The sequence below is a fragment of the Panthera leo genome, chromosome D2, assembly GCF_018350215.1.
Source record: "Panthera leo isolate Ple1 chromosome D2, P.leo_Ple1_pat1.1, whole genome shotgun sequence".
NCBI classification, from domain to species: Eukaryota; Metazoa; Chordata; class Mammalia; order Carnivora; family Felidae; genus Panthera; species Panthera leo.
Window position 1 is genome coordinate 13,005,910 of NC_056689.1, and position 21,716 is coordinate 13,027,625.

The 21,716-nt window shown below is 46.5% G+C and overlaps 1 protein-coding gene across 3 annotated transcripts in view; it reads left to right on the forward strand.

The window, feature by feature from the left end:
- Positions 1-8,882: 8,882 nt before the first annotated feature.
- The window catches only part of B3GALNT2 (beta-1,3-N-acetylgalactosaminyltransferase 2), a 63,867-nt gene continuing 51,033 nt past the window's right edge, over positions 8,883-21,716 (forward strand). For 2 of the 3 annotated variants that reach the window (XM_042909401.1, XM_042909402.1), the window contains exon 1: positions 15,685-15,992. In XM_042909401.1, coding sequence (XP_042765335.1) covers positions 15,881-15,992 — 112 coding nt within the window. In that variant the 5' untranslated portion in view covers positions 15,685-15,880. Of the gene's footprint in view, positions 8,974-9,193; positions 9,271-15,684; positions 15,993-21,716 lie in introns of those variants that run through there. The other variant, XM_042909403.1, reaches the window with a different exon arrangement.

A 21,716-nucleotide genomic window follows, 5' to 3' on the forward strand; every position in this document is an offset into this window, starting at 1 on the left:
ATGCATAGGTGACCCGGATCCCTTCTGAAGTCACACATTCAAATATCTCCCTCCTGCCACAGCCCCCCATCCTTCTAGCTTGTGGCTCATGCCAGCCAGACTCATCCTTCTTCTTGGTCCTCCTTCCTCGTCCTTCTATCCCTCCTCCCCCACCCTGCACAAATCCCCGACTTCCTTTCTTGCCCCCACTTTGCTTCCTAATCAAGTTAAAGTCCATGGTCCGTCACGTCAGCCTCCTCTTGCTAATGCCCTCCATCCCCTACCCTGCTTTGTGTGAGCCCTTCAGTGGAACCCCAGCCCCACACAAACACAACTCTCAGCCTCCTTGGTGCCCTTGATCCTGTGGCTGCTGAGCTCCGAGGAAGAAACTCACGAAGCATGACCTGTAGGCAATCACTGATGCAGTGGCAGCCTCCAGCTCACCACCCGGCAGCCTGTGCCAGAGGTCACAGAACGGAAGGTCACATAGACCAAGTTAAGAAGCTTGGACCACGTGGGGTATCAGAGCAATCTGAAGGACACAAGAAGAAGCAGGGGGAGACATGAGGTAGGGTAGCACACCTTGAGTGGGATACAGGGCAGCATCGCAGCACCTGAACCGTGCCTTCTACCGTGTTTGGTGGTCTTTCCTCTCTTGTCCCACCAGCCTCCTTAGGATGTGGTTATGAGGAGCAGGTTTGGGGTTGGTGGTGGGGAGGCGGGGGTCAACAGAAGAAAGGTGCCTGGATCCAGTACACTTCCCGTTCCAAAAGACTCGGGCAGCACATCCGGCCAGCTTAGCTCGCCAATGACCCGCTCAGCTTTCACCTGGATGTTGGGTGCAGCGCATACCCAGGGCAGAATAGGTGACACCAAATACAGCCGGCGTAGGAATGGCATTGCCATCAGCCTGGCAGTGGCAGCCTGTGCCTTACTAATGTCTACGGTCGATCTTGGAGCTTCTGTCTCCTTCTGGGCATAACTGACACTGTCCTTTGCTGCGTGCTTTTTACCCGCGTGAGCCCGCACGTGCTTCATTCATTCTGTTCAACATGCCTCCCACGTTATTGACGTAAACCATCTTATAATCTCTGCCGCGGCCTCACGGGCTAAGTGCTTACTGTCTCTCCCATTTGCTTTTCTTGTTTTCTGTATGGCAGAATTGCACTTTCGTGTGTAATGCTTCACCCACACGCATGGGCCGTTCCACCCTTGCCTCACCTAGCCGGTGCCTGCTTCCTCGGCCAGCCTTCCCTTGTGCTCCGGACAAGGTCACCCCCTTGCTAGAGGCTCACGTGGTGGAGGCCTCCGCCGTGGTAGCGTGTCAGACTCTTTTGTAATGACAGAGCTCTGGGAGGGCGGCAGCCACGTCCGTCCCCTGCAGTCCCATGCAGCGCTGGGTCCAGGCACGTGATGTTTGTTGAATGACTGAAAGGAGTTAAATCGGGGCGCCTGGGTGGCTCAGTCGGTTAAGCATCCGGCTTTAGCTCCGGTCCTGATCAATCTCACAGTCGTGAGTTCCAGCCCCGCATCGGGCTTTGTGCTGCTCTGCTTTGGATTTTGTGTCTCCCCGTCTCTCTGCCCCTCCCCTGCTTGTGTGCGCACTCTCTCTCACTCTCAAAAATAAACATTAAAAAAAAGATTTAAGGGGTGCCTGGGTGGCTCAGTCTGACTTCGGCTCAGGTCATGACCTTGCGGTTCGTGGGTTCAAGCCCCGCGTCGGGCTCTGTGCTGACAGCTCGGAGCCTGGAGCCTGCCTCAGATTCTGTATCTCCCTCTCTCTCTCTCTCTGCCCCTTTCCCGCTCACACTCTATCTGTCTCTCTCAAAAATAAACATTTTAAGCAAATTTTTTTTAAAAAGAAAAAAAGATTTAAGAAATAATAAATACATTAAATAAATAAATAAATAAATAAATAAATAAATAAATAGAGTTAAATCTGTGAGAAGTGGCCAGGAAACAGAGACCCTTCCCGTGTCTACCACTGCTGAGTTTCTTCCCGAGAGGCATATAAACAGGGAGTATTACGAGTGAGTCCCTCTCCTTTTTTTTGTTTTTTGTTTTTTTTTTTTTGTTTGTTTTTTAACGTTTATTTATTTTTGAGACAGAGAGAGACAGAGCATGAACGGGGGAGGGTCAGAGAGAGGGAGACACAGAATCCGAAACAGGCTCCAGGCTCTGAGCTGTCAGCACAGAGCCCGACGCGGGGCTCGAACCCAGGGACCGCGAGATCATGACCTGAGCCAAAGTCGGCCGCTCAACCGACTGAGCCACCCAGGCGCCCCGAGTCCCTCTCCTTTTTTGCCAGCCAGACCACTGTAAAACATTTCACCTTTTTCTCTTATGATCTAGAACTCGTGTTTAACTCTCATTCCTACCTTAGGGGGTCACACCTCCTCTCCGAAGCCTTCCTTCCCCTTCCCAAGGCTTCCCAAAGGTTCCTAACCCCTCCTGTGTGTTCCAGCCACACCCGGTTTCCTTTTCCCATAGCGCTGATCACGCCGTTTGGTGATGGCTTATTAGTCCATCTCTCCACTAGTCTTTGCCTCACTAATTTTCCACCCAGTGCCTGCGACACAGCAGATGTTCCAGTCGACATTTGTGGATGACAAAATGAGCAGAGGCAGGATCTGTGTGTCGGTTAATTTGTAGTTCACAGGAAACAGATATTCACCACCCGTCTCCCCATAAGTGTCACTTGATAAATGCGTGTTAGAGCAGAGAAGTTATTTTCATCATCCTCACTTGTGTTTGGGGGTTTGGGGTTTTTTTTAGACCAGACTCATCTGACATTGCAGGGGATCCTGTGCTGTGTCAGCCTCACTGTCCCTCTGCTCCTAGGCTGCAGGGCGTTTTATTAGCCTGGCTTGGGCTGCCCAGTCCCCATGCTAGGAGGTCTTGGGGCTGTTTCTGCTTCTCTGAGAGACTGTGTGTCTTCCCTCACTCTTATCCTTCCTGTGTCCATGCCGTCTGCATATGGCTTTGCAGTTCCTTCCACTGGACGTGGCAAATATTTCACCGCACCATGGACGTCAGGCTTGGCCAGTGGGTAAAAGTGACATCACAACGGGTCTGAGCCTCAATCAGAAGAGGCCGCGCGTGGGCTTGGTCAGCCCTCCTGCACTTCTGTCTCGACCATAACACGAACACGTAGCAGTTAGTGACCGTCCCATCGGCGTGGGCTCCGGGACAACACAACCAAGGTAGAGCCACCCTCGCAACTCCCAGTCAACAGCCATGCCCCCAGCCAACTTGCGGCTGCGTGAGCCAGAATGAACCCTGAGTCTTGGTGTGGTTTCTTACACAGCAGCAGCTGACCCATACAGCTCTGTGCCTCTTCCTTCCTCTGGCTTGTAGAAGGAAGGAAACTGACATTTTCTGAGCACCTGCTACCGCCAAGTACTTTCACCTTAGTATTACATTCCGTGAGACAGTCGTTATTTTTCACATTCTACGAGACAAGGAACCTGAGGCCCAGAGAAATGGAGTAGCTTACCAAAGTTATAATTTTAGCAAGGGACAGAGTTAAGACCCCAAACCGGGTCCTCTGACTTTGTGAGGAGCACGACTTCTGCTGCCGAACGCTTTCCGGAGATCAGATGAGCTTGCTGGAATCTCCACCTGCCGTCTCCGTGGAGAGGTAATTATAGGTTTTGTACCCCAACACCGGTTCATCAGGGGAAAGAGATATTCACCTCATATATAAACCAGAAGGAAAAACTGTCCAATAGTGGGTGTGAGTGGGACAGGATCTGAGACTAATCTCATAGAGGAAACTCACTTGAATGCTTCTACCAATATGGATGATGAACCCTGTGCATAAATCGCTGTTTGGAGTTCCCATTCTGTCTTTTAAGATCAAAATACCATCCTGTCCTCTGACTCAGAATGGCTCTAAGATACTCTTGCTGGGGCGCCTGGGTGGCTCAGTCGGTTGAGCATCCGACTTCGGCTCAGGTCATGATCTCGTGGTCTGTGACTTCGAGCCCCTTGTCGGGCTCTGTGCTGACAGCTGAGAGTCTGGAGCCTGCTTCAGATTCTGTGTCTCCCTCTCTCTCTGCCCCTCCCCTGCTCATGCTCTGTCTCTGTCGCAAAAATAAATAAAAACATTAAAACAAAATTTTAAGATACTCTTGCTGAATTAATGTAACATCAGTTTGGAAGCCTAATGCCACAATCTGCTAACATTTCAAATTAATTTCTTATAAAATAGTTCTGTAGTTTGCCACAAGGCTTCTCTGTACACATTCTGGTTAAAAAGCTTTGAAGTGATTTTAATAGTGTGTCTTGGGCAAATATAAAAACAATGTTGATTTTTAACCTATAGAAAAGACAAAAGTATGAGGAAGCATGTTATTTTTTTTTCTTTTTCTTTTATCTCCAAAAAGCGGGAGTCCTAATGGAATGAGCAAGGAGCAACAAGATGAAAACATCAGTGGAGACAAGGGTAGAAATGAATCCCTTTCTATGTGTATAAAGCCAGATCACTCTCAGAGTGTTAATTTATGGAATTTTGCTAATTGGAAAATGTGTGGTTGTGAGGAGTGTTTAAGAGAAATTCATCATGTTTAACATGATATAGTTAAAAGGAATATTAAGAACAGATCTTAATATAAGCTTTAAGATGAGCAAAGGTGGAAAGGCCCAGAAATTTTCATTAAAAGGGATTTAGTATGTAAAATCAATTAATGTGTCAATTAAAGACAATTAATTAATCAATTAATTAATGTGTCAATTAAAGACAACTGAGCACTAATGAGAAAGAGACCAAATTTTGTTTAGATTTTTTAAACTTGCTCCTTAGGACAATCGATTTCACTTTTTAAAAGTTTTTTAGGGGCGCCTGGGTGCCTCAGTCAGTTGAGTGTCCAACTTCAGCTCAGGTCTTGATGTCCCGGTTCGTGCCCCGCGTTGGGCTCCGTGCTGACAGCATGGAACCTGCTTCGGATCCCCTGTGCCCCTCTCTCTCTGCCCCTCCCCCGCTCACACTCTCTCAAAAATAAACAAACATTTTAAAAAGTAAAACATAATTTTTTTTTTCTAATTTGCTTTAGCACCCTACTGCTAGTTACAACATGGAAAGCCTCTTCCGTGTCACAGAGCAAATGATCTTGGATGTTCCACGTTGCTGGGCATCCCAGTGTGGTTTGCTTCCCAATGTCATGGCTACATTCTTCCTCGCTTACTGTCCATGTTATTCCTGTTCCTTCTAATCAGCCTCGTGGCTTTCAGCTAACTTCACCTCAGTTTGTTTTACTCCCAGCCGCTGGTCTTCCTTGGTTTTTGCTGTCGTTCACCTCTGTCGTTAGCTGTTGCAGGGCTCTGTGTGGCCGCCTTTACTCTAATCAGCCTCTGGGGCACAACTCGGAGAAGCAGGCATTCATGCCACCTGACGACTGAAACTGAGCCTGTGGAAGAGGCTGGGCTGCCAATCGGATGCACTAAGACACCATGTGCAGGACAAGCTCATGGAAAGGCAGCGATAGCAGGTGTTTACTTAGCCACAGGTATGAGGGCTTCTGAGCAACAGTGGGAGACTAGCTCATTATTAAAATTTTGTTTAGGGGGCGCCTGGGTGGCTCCGTCGGTTGAGCGTCCGACTTCAGCTCAGGTCATGATCTCGCGGTCTGTAAGTTCGAGCCCCGCGTCGGGCTCTGTGCTGACGGCTCGGAGCCTGGAGCCTGCTTCTCATTCTGTGTCTCCCCCTTTCTCTGCCCCTCCCCCACTCATGCTCTGTCTCTCTCTGTCTCAGAAATAAATAAACGTTGAAAAAAAAATTTTAAATAAATAAATAAAATTTTGTTTAGGTACAATTATAAAGGTTATTTTTAAAATGTTTATTTTAGATTTATTTTATTTTTAAAAAATTTTATTTTAAATTTTAAAAAATTTTTAAATGTTTATTCATCTTTGAGGAAGACAGGGTGTGAGTAGGTGAGGGGCAGAGAGAGAGGGAGATAGAGAATCCGAAGCAGGCTCCAGGCTCCGGGCTGTCCGCATAGAGCCCAACGGGTGGCTTGCACTCACGAACTGTAAGATCGTGACCTGAGCCAAAGTCAGACACTCAACCAACTGAGCCACCCAGGTGCCCCTATTTTAAAAAGTTTTAAGTTAATTTAATTTTTTTAATGTTTATTTATTTTTGAGAGAGAGAGAGACAGACAGAGAGAGAATGTGAGCAGCGGAGGGGCAGAGAGAAAGGGGGACAGAGGATCCGAAGCAGGCTCCATGCAGAGAGCCCAAGGTGGGGCTCGAACTCACGAACCATGAGATCATGACGTGAGCTGAAATCATGAGTCGGACCCTTAACCAACCGAGGCACCCAGGTGCCCCTAAAGGTTTATTTTTTTAAAGACATTAGGTGGCAGTGCTGCCATTTATTCATTTCAGTGGGAGACCTAGCTGTGCAGACCACAAAGGCAGGAAGCTAGAAAGGGTAGCTGTCCACATGGTGGCAACGGTATATCCTGAGTTTGATCAAGTCTGGGGAAAATTCACAGCCTTTTTCTGTGTGGACTTTGTTTGTTCTTTGTGTGTCTCCCTCACTAGAGTGGAAGTTCCCTGAAGACAAGAATCAGCTTGTTTCATTCTCATTTGTAACTTTAGTGGTACTATGCATACATAAACACCTAACACAGATTTGTCAGAAGAGAAAAAAAGGAGGGAGGCAAACAGGGATGAAGGGAAGGAGTAAGAAAGACAGATGTTTGTGACAGATGAGCTTTGCTTCCATGGTGCAGTCGGTGGCCCATGTTTTTTCATGTCCAGTGGTTTCTTAATCATTTCCAGCACCCACCTCCCACCAGCCTTGATCCCCATACTTCTCTGTTTATCATATTCCTCAAACTCATTATAAATTCTAGCCATTGGATGTGCAAGGACTAAAGGGTTGACCAACGGATCAACAAATTAGTCTAGGACATCCCATGCTCATGGATAGAGAGAACCAATATTGTTCAAGTGTACTACCCAAAGCAATCTACAGATTTAATGCAATCCCTATCGAAATACCACCAGCATTTTTCACAGATGTAGAACAAACAATCCTAAAATTGGTATGGAACCATAAAGGACCCCGAATACCCAAAGCAGTCCTGAAAAAGCAAAGCAAAGCTGGAGGCATCACGATTTCAGACCTCAAGCTATATTACAAAGCTGTAGCCATCAGGACAAGTGTGGTACTGGCACAAACACAGACACACAATCAATGGCACAGAAAAGAAAACCCAGAAATGGATCCACAACTATATGGTCATCTAATCTTTGACAAAGCAGGAAAGACTATTGAATGGAAAAAAGACGGTCTCTTCCACATATGGTGTTGGGAAAACTGGACGGCAACATGCAGGAGAATGCAACCAGACCCCTTTCTTACACCATACAAAAAAATAAATTCAAAATGGATGGATGATCTAAATGTGAGACCTGAAACCATCAAAATCCTAGAAGAGAACATAGGCAGTAACCTCCTTGACATCAGCCTTAGCAACTTTTTTGTAGATATGTCTCATGAGGTAAGGGAAACAAAAGGAAAAATAAACTATTGGGACAGCATCAAAATGAAAAGCTTCTGCACAGTGAAGGAAACAACCAGCAAAACTAAAAGGCAACCTATGGAATGGGAGAAGAGATTTGCAAATGACATATCTGATAAAGGGTGCGTGTCCAAAATATATAAAGAACTTATAAAACTCAATACACCAAAAACAAATAATCCAGTTAAAAAATGGACAGAAGATGTGAACAGATATGTCTCCAAAGACATCCAGATAGCCAATAGATGCATGAAAAGATGTTCATTATCACTTAGTGTCAGGAAAATGCAAATCAAAGCTACAATGAGTTATCACCTCACACCTGTCAGAAGGGCTAAAATCAACCACACAAGAAACAACAGGTGTTGGAGAGCGTGTGGAGAAAAAAATACTCGTGCACTGTTGATAGGAATGCAGACTGGTGCAGCCACTGTGGGAAACAGTATGGAAGTTCCCTCAAAAAGTCAAAATAGAACTAGTCAAAAATAGAACTAGTCAAAAGTAGAAACTAGTCTAGGATCCATTAATGACACTACTGGGTATATACCCAAACAATACAAAAACACTGATTTGAAGGGATACATGCACCCCTATGTTTATAGCAGCATTATTTACAACAGCCAAGATATAGAAGCAGCCCAAGTGTTCCTCAACTGATGAATGGATAAAGATAGGAATATTATTCAGCCATAAAAAAGAATAAAATCTTGCCGTTTTCAATGACATGGATGGAGCTAAAGGGTATAATGCTCAGTGAAAGACAAGTGCCGTATGATTTCATTCCTATGTGAAATTTAACAAAACAAACGAGCAAGTGAAAAAGAGACAAACTAAGAAACACTCTTAAAAAATGTTTTCTTTATTTTTGAGACAAAGAGACAGAGCACGAGCAGGGAAGGGGCAGAGAGAGAGGGAGAGCCAGAACCGGAAGCAGGCTCCAGGCTCTGAGCTGTCAGCACGGAGCCTGACGCGGGGCTCGAACCCACGAGCTGTGAGATCATGACCTGAGCCGAAGTTGGACGCTTAACCGAATGAGCCACCCAGCCGCCCCAAGACAGACTCAATTATAGAGAGCAAACTGATGGTTACCAGAGGGGAAGTGGGGGGCGTGGGTGAAATAGGTGATGCGGATTAAGGAGTGCCCTTGCTGTGATGAGCACCAGGTGTTGAATCACTATAATGTGTACCTGAAACTAATTTTACACTGTATGCTAACTAGCCGGAATTAAAATAAAAACTTAAAAAGCCAACCACCACCACCCCCAACAATTTAGCCCATGATATCAGCAGAAAGCCACAACTTCCTAGTATTAAGGGCATTTTAAGGAGTCTTACAGAGTCATCGGACACTTCCTGTTTGTCGTCAGTGCCATTAGTGACTCTGGCTTTGCCAACTCCCTTGGCCAAAGGGTGTGTCTGCAACCATGACCTCTGTAATGTAGCAAGGCCCCCACAGCAGGTAGGTAGACTCATCTAGGACTGAGACTACCGCCCAGGCTATTTGATATGTTGATATTGGGGATTGCTTTTAGCATTTCCATTAAGCTAAGAGGGAATGGAGGAAGTTACACAGTAATAGACTTCATTAAATGAAAAAAGGCAGAAGACTCAGCAGAAGGAGTTGGAATGCTGGCCCTAATCTAAACAATGCCAACTTTTGTCCCCACATTCCCTTGTAGGGAAATTTCTCCCCGTGTCCAGATGTACTTGAACAATTGGAATCTGGGATGGAAAGTTGAAAAACTACCAAATTAAGGTATGCCTGATCCTTTTGCTGCTTGTTTGTTCGTTTTAAAGCTGTTGGTAGAATTAATTTCATTTTTGTGATGTATTTTCCAAAGGTTAAGTTTGCATATGCCTACTTTTATTTATTAATTTTTAAATTTTGTAATGTTTATTTTTGTGAGAGAGAGAGAGCATGAGAGGCAGAGGGGCAGGGAGAGAAGGAGACATAGAATCTGAAGCAGGCTCCAGGCTCTGAGCTGTCAGCACAGAGCCTGACGTGGGGCTCGAACTCAGAGTGCAAGATCATGACCTGAGCCGAAGTCAGAGGCTTAACTGATGAGCCACCCAGGCGCCCCTAATATGCCTAATTTTACTTTAGATGCTTTCATTTTCATGTCTAGAGGAGAAGGAGAAACTAACATTTATAGACTTTACCCGTATGTTTTCTCATTTAAGATTCAAAACAACTCACTGAAGTATGCCCTGTGAGTCTCGTTTCATAGATCAGGAATCTGAAACCTAAAGATGTTAAGTACTTTCTTTGCTGAAGGTCATATAGCTAATCATATAGCAGATCTGGGTTTTGAATTCAGATTTATCTGATGGACCTGTGGAGAATATTCCCCTTTTTTCTCTTACAGAGTTTTCTGACTTTTAAATTTTATGACATTAGATTCTGCCAAGATTGCCTGAATAATGTGTCCTCTTTCACTGTGCCATTCTGAACTTACAAAATTTTTTATCTTTGGACATCTCTGGTCTTATCTTTGATAAGAAGAAATCTGGCATCAGTTGTAATAGTTTTTAAATATTTACAGTGTTCAATAGCAAGGTTCCCCAAGATGTATCGAAATCGGAGTTGACTAAAAGTTTATATATACAAATAAGGAATGTGTGTGTGTGGCAATGCCTGGGCTGATCCTGAAGTGGTAAAATTAATAGAAATTATTCTGTATTAGGAGAAAGACAGAATTTCATCTTTTTTTAAAGTTTATTTTGAGAAAGAGAGAGAGAGCGCATGTGAGCAGGGGAGGGGCAGAAAGAGAGGGAAAGAGAGAATCCTAAGCACAGGGCTGGAATTCACCAACTGTGAGATCATGACCTGAGCCGAAAACAGGAGTTGAACACTTAACCAACTGAGCCACCCAGGCAACCCAAGAATTTCATCCTTTTTTTTTTTTTAATTTTTTAATGTTTATTTATTTTTGAGAGACAGAGAGAGCATGAGCATTGGAGGGGCAGAGAGAGAAGGAGACACAGAATCTGAAGCAGAATCTGCTGACAGCTCAGAGCCCGATGGGGGCTCGAACTCACAAACTGCGAGATCATGACCTGAGCTGAAGTCAGATGCTTAATGACTGAGCCACCCAGGCACTGGCGAATTTTATCTTTTATTGGTAAAAGGAAAGGTGCCATCACCAAGGTGGTGACATAGGTTGTTCTTGACTTTGCTCCTCCTCATAAGAAGAACAACCAATAACTATTCAAGAAGACACCTCAGGGACTCCTAGAACCGGGAGGTGAGGCTAAAGCACCCCTGTGCTTCAGAGACCAAGATGCACTGTGTTATAAGGGTAAAGAAATGGCTACACGTTGACCACGTTGCTCTCCCCCAGGCCAGGGCCACACCACACAGAGAGGTGGTCTCTGAGCCCCCAGGTGTCTGGTAGGAAAAGAGAACCCAGGAGCCACAACCAGCCCCCACCAGCATTGTGAGTCCCTCTGAAGGAGCCCCGACTCTAACCTTGCACCACGGGGATTGCGGGGTAATCTGCTTAATCACTGGGAATCTGACTGTGATGGAGAAAGGGGGGCAGGACTCGCAACAACCAGCACACAGATCTTTACAGACCAAGTGCACGCCTGCGGTGCCTCTGTAGTAATCCCCAATTGCGGCTTTGTTCATCTGCAAGTCCGGGGTGCACTCTGACCAGGGGGCTTGGCAGGGAGCCGAGCTGCCTGATCCTGATCCCCAGACGAGAAGTTGCGCCAGCCCTAGAGCCCAGTTGGCCCACGCCCAGGCAAAGTGCTGAGTCACAGCCCCCCTGCTGTGGAGAGGGTCTTGGGGGTGGGGGTGGGGGGGGGCCCATCCAAGCAGGCAGCAGACGACTCACGGAAGCTGTGCAGCCCAGCAGTGCTTGAGCCGAGAGAGGGGCAGGCAGAGGCAGTCATCCCAGAGCAAACCGGTGTCCCTCTTTAGCAGGGAACTTGGGATGCAGGGAGGCTTAAGTTAAGACAATCATCAAAGAGCTTTACCAGTTTTAGAGCTGCTTCTCCCATAGCCCCGCTCATTGCTGGATAAGGCCGTCAGCCGGCCCAACCAGGGAACTTTACCAGAGCACACAGAGAGCTGTGAAGCCCGTTCAGCAGCCCTATGCGCAGTAGCCTTTGAACAGAGGGCACAGCCCATGGCTTCCCCCATCTGCGGAACAAAACTGGTAGTCTCACCTGACCCGGGAATTCATTGCATGCTCTTGCCTGATTCACCAGTCAGTCATACAGGCCCTGGGGCTCATCCTGCTGCCCAGCCAGGGCAGGGAGGCTAATGCATAGTCCCATCCACCACTGAATATAGTACAGTTCCAACCATCTAGTAAGTCTGACCAGAGAGCCCAGGCGACTTACAGCCTCGCTTGGGAAGGGAACCAAGCCCACAGCCCTATCCACTGATTCTCAGCCACTGGCTCTCCCCACCCTCCCATCCCTAACCCCAGAGCTTGCTCTGCCCCAAAATAGACCATAATAGCAGGCCCCACTTGCACAAGGACATTACCAGCATACACACCCAGAAACCCAAACTGAGCTGACTGGTGAAGAGCTCTGTCTCTGCCAAAGTAAAACTATAAAGTCCGGAAGAGGAGCCTGATGACTCAACTGTGTAGGCAGCAATGTAAGGAATCAAGAATTGCAAAAAACCACTAAAGGAAACTAGTAAAACTCTAATAACTGGTCTTAAGGAAATGAAGATCTATGAACTGTCAGACAAAGAATTTCAGAATAATCCTCTTGAAAAATGATCCACAAGAATACACAGAGACAGAAAAGTCGGGGAAACTGTGTGAACAAAAGGAGAAGATCAAAAAAGCAGTAGACACCATAAAAAAAAATTCCTACAGCTGAAAAATACAGTAACTGAACTGGAAAATTCAGTAGAATTTCAAAATAAGAACCATGCAGAAGAAAGAATCAGCAGCCAGGAAGATAGGATATCAGAAATTATGCAGTCAGAGGAGCAAAAAAACAAACAAACAAACAAACAAAAAAAAACAAAACAAAAGGGAAAAGAATGAAAAAGAGTAAAGAAAACTGCAAGATATATGGGGCACAATGAACAGAAGCAGCATTCATATTATGGGAATTCCAAAAGGAGCAGAAAAAGAGGAAGGGTCAGAAAATCTATTTAAAGCAATAATGGCTGGGGCGCCTGGGTGGCTTGATGGGTTAAGCATCCGACTTCGGCTCAGGTCACAATCTCATGGTCTGTGAGTTTGAGCCCCGTGTTGGGCTCTGTGCTGACAGCTCAGAGCCTAGAGCCTGTTTCAGATTCTGTGTCTCCCTCTCTCTCTGCCCCTCCCCTGTTCATGCTCTGTCTCTCTCTGTCTCAAAAATAAATAAACGTTTAAAAAAAATTTTTTTTTTAAATAAAAAAATAAAGCAATAATGGCTAAAAATTTCCCACACCTGGAAAGAGAAATGGACATCCAGATCCATGAGGCCCAAAGAACTCCAGATAGATACATTATAATTCAATTGTCAAAACTCCAAGACAAAGAAAGAAGTGGAAAAGCAAAAATAGAAAAGAGAGAAGTTACCAGGAAACCCTTGTCAGACTATGAACAAGTTTCTCAACATTTTGGCCCAACAGAAAATAGGTTGGCCTAATCAAAATATTGGAGGAAAAAAACTAAACTGTCAGCCAAGAGGGGCACCTGGCTGGCTTAGTCAGTGGATTGTGTGACTCCTGATGTCAGGACTCTGACATCCTCTTCCGGACAATATGGGTTCAAGCCCCATATTGGGTGTAGAGAACACTCAAAAATAAAATCTTAAAAAAAATGAATAAAATTGTCAACCAAGAATACTGTACTCAGCGAAGCTGAGCGAAGCAGGGATCCTTCATAAAAGGCATCACCGCATCTGTGCTGGTCTCTTGGATCTCCAGCTCTTGGGGAAGCAAGCCACTATGGTGTGGGGACATTAAAGCGTCTTGTGGGAGAAACCCACTCAGAGAGGAGCTTAGGCCAAAAGGCAGAACCACTTTGCTAACCATGGAAGTGAACCACCTAGGAAGCCGATTCTCCAGCACCAGTCAAGCCTTCGGATGACCACAGCCCCAGCAGCTTTACGGGAGACCCTGAACCAGAACCTAGCCCCCAAGTTCCTGACTCACAGAAATTGTTAAGAGATAATAAATAATTATTGACGTTTTAAAGTGTTGGAGTGGGGTGCCTGGGTGACTCAGTTGGTTAAGTGTTCAACTCTTGGTTTCAGCTCAGGTCCTAATCTCACCCGTTGTGGGATCAAGCCCTGTCTGGTTCTGCGTGGAGCCTGCTTGGGATTCTCTCTCTCCCCCTCTCTCTCTGGCCCTCCCCTGCTTGCATGCACTCTCTCAAAATAAATAAACATTTTAAAACAAATAAAAGTTTTGGAATAATTTGTTAGGTAGCAATAGATTAGCTAAAAAATATACAAATCCCTTTAAAGGGAAAAAGATATTTCACACCCCACATTCATTACATTGTTTTTAAGTACAGACGTACAGATTTTATACAACTATTAAATCAAAAGAGATTTTAAAATTAAATACAAACAACATTACAAAACACTTGAATACAAAGTAATTTTAGGGGCGCCTGGCTGGCTCAGTTGGTAGAGCGTGTGACTCTTAATCTCAGGGTCTTGAGTTCAAGCCCCACTTTGGGTGTGGAGTGTACTTTTTAAAAAATGTGATTTTATTTTTTTTTTTAACGTTTATTTATTTTTGAGACAGAGAGAGACAGAGCATGAACAGGGGAGGGGCAGAGAGAGAGGGAGACACAGAATCTGAAACAGGCTCCAGGCTCTGAGCCATCAGCACAGAGCCCGAAGCGGGGCTCGAACTCGGGACCTCCAGATCGTGACCTGAGCCGAAGTCGGCCGCTTAACCGACTGAGCCACCCAGGCGCCCCTAAAAATGTGATTTTAATAGAAGGTTGTTTTGCTGCGATTACATTGCCACTCAATAAGACTCCGGTACTGCCAGACTCCTCCTGAGTTACTTGAATAAATTAGCTTTTTTTCCCCCTTAAGCGTGTTTGAAATGGATTTTCTATCGCTTTCGACCAAGACTTTACTCGACAGCATAGTTACCTTCTGGTGCCACAACTTGTGGGAATTGAAAAAAAAAAAAAAAGGAAAGAAAAAGAAAAAAAGGAAAAACCAAAAACGAAACGGAAAAAAAAAAAACCCAACCCAACCCCAGGTGTTCCTTTTCATCCTTCCCTCCCCTTTGTAGCACGTGCGCCCCGACTGCCTCGCGCCTCAACCGGGGGCCCTCGCGTGTCTGGCCCTGCGCGGGCCCGGGGGTTCCTGCCCCCGGGGCCGCGCTGCACGACGCCGGGCAGGGCCCGGTCTCCGAGGAGGGCTGCTCGGATCCCTCCCACGGGACCCGCGCGGCCCGCGCCACGGCTCCGTCCTGGGGGAGGGGCCACCTTGCCCCCCTCCCCCGTCTGAATCGGGAGCACGTGGAATTTCACCTCCTACTGGACCGCAGCTGTCCTGCCCCACAGCTGGACCCCGGGGTGCGGCCCCAACCAGAGCTCCCGGAGGACAGGGCCGGGCAAGGAGCCGGGTACACGGCGCACCAGCACTAGCACTTGACGGATGATTCACCGCTGAAGACACACGCCTCGGACTGCCTCGGCCTGCTCTCGGGCCAAGGAAACGTCAGCAGGATCCCAACTCCCAGGGAAGGTCAGCATTCGCACAGTGGAGCTCTGCGTGATCGAAACCTAGCGTCACGCAGGTCTTTAAATCCGAGGCAGCCGGGAGCCTTCGCCTCGGCAGCTGTTTCCTTCGGCCGGTCCCGTCAGTCAGCCTCTGAGCACAGGGGCGACCGGCACCGCCTCCCCTCGGCCGTCAGGGGGCAGTAGGCGTTGAGAAGGGATGCGCATGCTCCCTGTGGGGCTTCGCGCTTCGCCTCCGCGACCGCCGAGTGACGGAAGCAAGTGCACGCGGTTATGGGAAATGTGGTTTCCGAGCCTCTGGCTCACTGGGGTGCGCCCCCTGCCTGGGCCCAGAGCGGGACTTCAGCTCCCGACTGGCCTGCAGGCGCGGGAGGGGACGCGAGAAGGGGGCGGGGCGAGTGAGACGAAAGGTGGGCGGGCCCGGGGAGGGGGAGAGGGGGTAGGCCAAGCGGAGGGGGCGGGGCCTGGCCGGCTGAGCCGGCGCCGCCCGCGGTTGGAGGAACCTGAGGCGCGGGGCCGGAGCCGCCAGGAGTCCGGACGGCGGCAGGCCCGAGGGCAGGCGTGCCCAGAGTGGTCGCGCGTGCGTCGGCCGCCGCCCCTCGGCCTTTCTCTTCGCCGGTCCCCTCCCTCTCCGCCGGGACGCGGGAGAGCCCGGCGCGCGGCGGGGGCGCGAGGTGGAGCCGGCGGGGGCGGCCAATGCGAAACTGGCTGGTGCTGCTGTGCCCGTGTGTGCTCGGGGCCGCGCTGCACCTCTGGCTGCGGCTGCGCTCCCCGCCGCCCGCCCGCGCCTCCGGGGCCGGCCCCGCAGGTGAGGTCCTGGGGCCCGGCGGGCCGAGAGGCCGCGAGGGGCGGGAGGCCGACTCCGAGCCCACCCCCCCCCCCCCCCCCGGGCGGCTTCCTCCGCGGAGCCCCGCCGGGAGTCCCGCAGGGGGGGGACGGGCCGAACGCGACCGTCCCCACACGAGACAAATGGCTCTTTTCATCCCCGGGGCGTTGAATCGGGCAAACTTGAGGGCGCGTTTCTCGGTGCGTGTCCCCGCCGCTTCTCACCTCCCGCTTTCCTTTATGGGCACCGCCACCGCGAGTCCTTCGTCTGTCCCCCAGGCCTGGTCGGAGTTGTCCGCCTCCTGCCCGCTGGCCCTGGGAGCAAAACCTTGTGTCCTTCAGCCGCAGGCGGCGGCTGCGTGCGCCCGGGCTCGGGTGCCAGGCTGCCTGCTCCCTCCCCAAGCTGTTGGACTTAACTCGGTCTAGACTTGGAGGTCTTAGTGTCATGGGCGATGCCTGTGCGTGTCTGAAAAGGCTGGGTCTTGCTTTTCACGGGAACTTTGCCTTAAGAGTATACTCCTTTTTGTTTTCTTTGAAAACTATGATGCAAGTCGGTGAAACAAATCTGGACGTGAAATAGGGCATGGATACGAGAGGAATTGTTTCTGGGAGTTTGGCTCGCAAAGCCTATTAATGAAGTATACGTGAAAATAGAAAATTCTCTAGCGATCGTATCCACTTGTTCTAAAGCTTACTCTCCCAGGGGAGTGAAATCTTGATCATTTCACAGCCCAGTCGAGTGCTTTGTCCATAGTTGGGACCCAGTGGGCTTTTTTTGTTAATGGGTTTCCTTTTTTTATCTTGTCTTCTTTTTTAAGGGCTTGCCTTAGGACATAGAAAGAAACCTAGAAGGCTGTTTTTAAACTGAGGAAATAGTTGTCTTGTGTTCTAACTACTTGGGGAGTTTTTTCCTTACCACTTCTCCCCAAAACAGCTGTTTTCTTATCCAAAAGTTTAAAGAATTAGAATTGAGTATTTGCAATTCTGAGACGGGTCCGTGCCTTAACTTTTTAGTAGAAAGCATAGAAACTAATTGGGCAATCCTCAAAGCAATCTCGTTGTTGGAATTGGGGTTCTTTATTCTGGTAACAGTCTCTTAGAATCTTTTCCTATTAGGCGAACCACAAGCTCTTTGAAAAAGCTGTTTGTGTGACCTGAATAGAATTAAAATACTGTTTAAATTATTTAAGGAAAATAAAGTTGTTATAGGGCATTTTACCTGTTAACAGGTTGGGGTTTGGGGTTTTTTGGTTGGTTGGTTGGTTGGTTTAGGGTTTTTAAAACTGATCTAAGGAAAGGGTGCAATAGATATAAAATACTTTGTAACGTCTGTTAGGTTTGTGTTATACAAGTTTCTTTCCTTTTTTGTATGATGAGGGAGCACTACTAGAATTTACTTGCAGGGCATTCTTAGGATATTTATGACCTTAGTAGTCTTTTGGGGTTCAAGAAACAAGCAAAAAGTCGGCTTTCAAGCCTTTTTTTTTTTAAGTTTATTTATGTATTTTGAGAGCGATAGAGCATGCGAGCAGGGGAGAGGCAGAGATCTAGAGAGAGAGAAAAAATCTCCAGCAGACTCCATGCCATCATCACCCAGGACTCAAACCCACGAACTGTGAGATCATGACCTGAGCCGAAATCAAGAGTCCCACACTTAACTGACTGGGCCACCCAGGCACCCCGTCAAGCTTTAAACTTAGTAGGCCAGCCTGGCAATTTCTTAGTTTAGTGAAGTTTCTCCTATCCCCGTAGTGTTTGGATGATGCGCTTATCTGCTGTGAAGTTTGACTAAGCTAGATTAGGAAACTAGGATGTAGGCCATGAAAAGGAGCAGGCTGTAGGTGAAGAAATCAGTACTAGTTATATAAATTAACTTTGACTTTAGATGGATATTGTGCCTCTGGTTAGATGGTAAATTAGGCATTTTAATCTAAATGAAACCTGAAGGACTCCTAACTTACTTTTCAAAACTAAGGACCGTAGAAGCCTATCGATTGCTAAAATTTCCTGCGGCTCCTTTCCCCATTGTGTTACCACCATGCTCAAACTAAAACATTTGAACATTTTTACATTTCAGCTCTTATACTTAAGCCTAAAGTGAGAGAGAAAACCCAAGATTTTGTTTCTTCCAGCAAATTAATGTTTCAAGATTTGTTTTTGTTCTCTTTTCTGCCCCTTTGTCTTCAGTCTCATTAAGTTGTGACAGTATTTTTTTTTATAAAGTATTTTTTTTTTTTGATGTTTATTTATTTTTGAGAGAAAGCGAGCACAAGCAGGGGAGGGACAGAGACAGGGGGAGACAGAGGATCTGAAGCAGGCTCCGAGCCCAATGCGGGGCTGGAACTCATGAGCCGTGACATCATGACCTGAGCCTGTCGGCTGCTCAACCAATTCAACCGACTGAGCCACCCAGGCATCCTGTGGCAGTATTTTTTTAAAGGGAGATTTACCTTCCCTGAATATTAAAAAAGAACCTCTGATCTGTAGTCGATCGAGCAAATATCTGAGAGCCTACTCTGTGCCCACCCCTGTTGTAGGTGTGGCATAAACAACAGTAATCCAGATCAAGTCCCTGCTGTCATGCGGTTTACAAATTAGAAAGGGAGATAGAACATAGAAAATAATTAGTAAATATCATAGGGGATACTGATAAGTGGGATGACAAAAATAAAGCAGTGTCAGAGGCTAGAGAATGGTATACTGCCGTTTTAAATAGGTCAGGGGACACTTCTTAGTTGAGGCAGGGACCTGAATGCAGTGAGGAAGTCCTGTTAGTACCTGGTGCTTTTTTTAACATAGCGGCTCACGTTAGACACGTGAAATATGGTCACCAACTATTGAAGAGGAAGCAGGTCTGTTGTGAAATGCAGCACGCCTAGGGGTGATGAGGAAACTGGAGACAGAGACACTGGACTGGAGAATATAGATACAGGGTATATCTAATAAACATAATTCATTTGGGGTAATGCCTTAGCAGGAATTATTTGACAATAAATTTAGAAAAATGATGAGACAGAAGAAGCCTCCTCTTTCTGGGATGTTTGGAGAGAAAGAAAGCAAAGAGAAAGGAAAGAAGCATATCGCTTGGAGTGCTAGGTACGGTTCTAGACGCACGGTCCCTGCTCCCAGGTCCTCACAGTCTGTCGAACTGAAACAGACATGGAGCCAGGAGAAGGCCAGAGACAAAGTGCGCCTGCTTTGCAAGCTTGCCTAGCGCTGGTTCATCCAAAATTATCCCTTTATGTTAATCTTGTCTCCGTGCTTTGGTGTCCTTATTTATAAAATGATGATCTCATAGGGTTATTGTGAAGACTCAATTAGTAAAACACCCAGAAAAGTGCCTGATTCATAGTAAACACTCCCATGAATTGTAAAGAGGAGGAGTAGGAGACTGGTGGCTGGTTCTTGTGCTAGTGAGGTGTTTGGGGAGGTTTCTGAAATTGGCGAGAGCATGCTGATTGTCTTCATCAGCAGATCTGTGATGAATTTCCGTTTCCCTCATTTTCAGGATTTCTGCTTATTTGTGACCAATCTGTGATTGATTCGTCTGAGAGAGTACATGTGAGAACAGAAATTTTGGTTTGATTCTTAGGAATCCTTGGGGCTAGGGGCACCTGGGTGGCTCCCTGGGGTGAGCGTCAGACTTCGGTTCAGGTCATGATCTCATGGTTCAGTTCATGAGTTCAAGTCCGGTGTCAGGCTCTGTGCCGACAGGTCAGAGCCTGGAGCCTGCTTTTTTTGGATTCTGTGGCTCCCTCTCTTTTTGTCCCCCCCCCTGCTCGTGCATGCTCTCTCTCCCTCTCTCTCTCAAAAAGAAATAAACATTAAAAAAAAAAAAAAAAAAAGAATCCTTGGGCCTGTTTTAAACAGTTTTTTGAGGTCAACCTCCCTTGGTCTAATAAACTTTTGGATGTCCACTCCCAAGTGCAGAGCCTAGCAGATTGCCAGACCCTCAGGATATATTACATACTAGAGAAGAGAAATGTTGTTGTCCTCAGGGAGATTGTGTGGGGTTTGAATGATTCCTGACATGAAGATTTGTTTGTTGCTATATATCTACCATCTAGAAGAGTGAATGTAGGAGAAAGTGCTTAGTAATTGGGAGGAATGAATCAAGAGAATAAAACTGGGAAGTATGCATGATTTTGTCACCTATAGATCATGTAATCACCTTCCGTGATGACCCTATGATTTAAAATTTTGTCTTATAGAAGCAAAACAAGTTCTTTGTAGAAAAGTTGAAATTATTTTTAAAAAACAGGAAAAATGATCTATATTACAGTTTTTGAATGCACATACTTACAGTGCATGTTTGAGGGAAATTAGTATTTTTAAAAAATCGTGTCGATGTATCATATACATTCAGAAAAGTGCATGTAAATGTGTAGCTTGATCTAGTTTCATAAGCTGAATACAGCCAGCTGAGACAGCACGCCGGAAGCTCCCTTCATGCTCTCTTCCGTCACTGCCAAGAGTGGTGACCACTCCCCTGATCTCAAGTGGCAGATATTTGCCTGTTTTGGGGCTTTATATAAATGGGACCACACGGTGTGTACATAGTTCTTACAATCTGCTTACCTTAATATGGTGAATAACCGTATAACGTAATTCTACGACATCGTTTTAGTGGCTGCATAATATTCTGGCATATAGATACACTGTAATTTAATCCCTTATTCCCGAATGTATGTATTTTGAACTTTTTCACTGTTGATAAATGATACTGTGATGGACAGAGATCTTTTAGTGCATTGCTGTTTTGTTTTTTTTTTTCATTTTTTTTCATGTTTATTTATTTCTGAGAGAGCACGAGCAGGGGAGGGGCAGAAAGAGAGGGAGACACAAAATCCGAAGCAGGCTCCAGTCTCCAAGTTGTCAGCACAGCGCCCGACACGGGGCTCGAACTCACGAGCGGTGAGATCATGACCTGAGCCAAAGTCATACTTAACCAACCGAGCCATCCAGGTGCCCCCCCATCGCTGATTATTTCTAAAAATAAGTTCTTAGACATGGAATTGCTGGGCAGAAGTTATACAGTTCTGAGGTATTTCCTGTGTATTGGCAAATTGTCCTGAAAAAGATGACCAAATTACATTCCAGCAGCGATGGAGGAGAGGAGCCATTTCCTTGAAATGACTCCCACCACTTCCTTGACATACCAATTGTTGAGGTATTATTTAAGAAGATGTTTGTCGGTCTGAATGTAGGCAAAAATTGGTATTTTATTGCTCTCATTCAAACTTGTTTCCGAGTGGAATTGAACACTTTATCGTAGGTTTGTTGGCTACTTGCATTTTATCTCTGAATTATCTTTGTGTCTTGTTGTATCATGTTTACTTTTTAGTTTTTCATTTCTTCTTTTCCTGTCTTCAGACACCAGAATCAAACAGGGCGCTTGCAACATATAGCAGAGGGTGCTGAAAGTGTGGAGGCCAGCATTGCTCAAGGGCGTTAGGAACTTGGGCATTCTTTCACAGGTATTCATTGAGCATCCACTGTGGGTTTTCCGCCGGGGAAAGCAGTACTCACGAGTCTTTTGGACTGATTTACATTGCTGTTATGTGATAGAAGAAACCTGTTATTTTAATTGAGATATAATTGACCTACTACATGAGTTTCAGGTGTATGCCATTGATTCAGTATGTGTACATATTGCAGAAGGAACACAATACGTCCAGTATACGTCCATCACCACACAGTTACAATT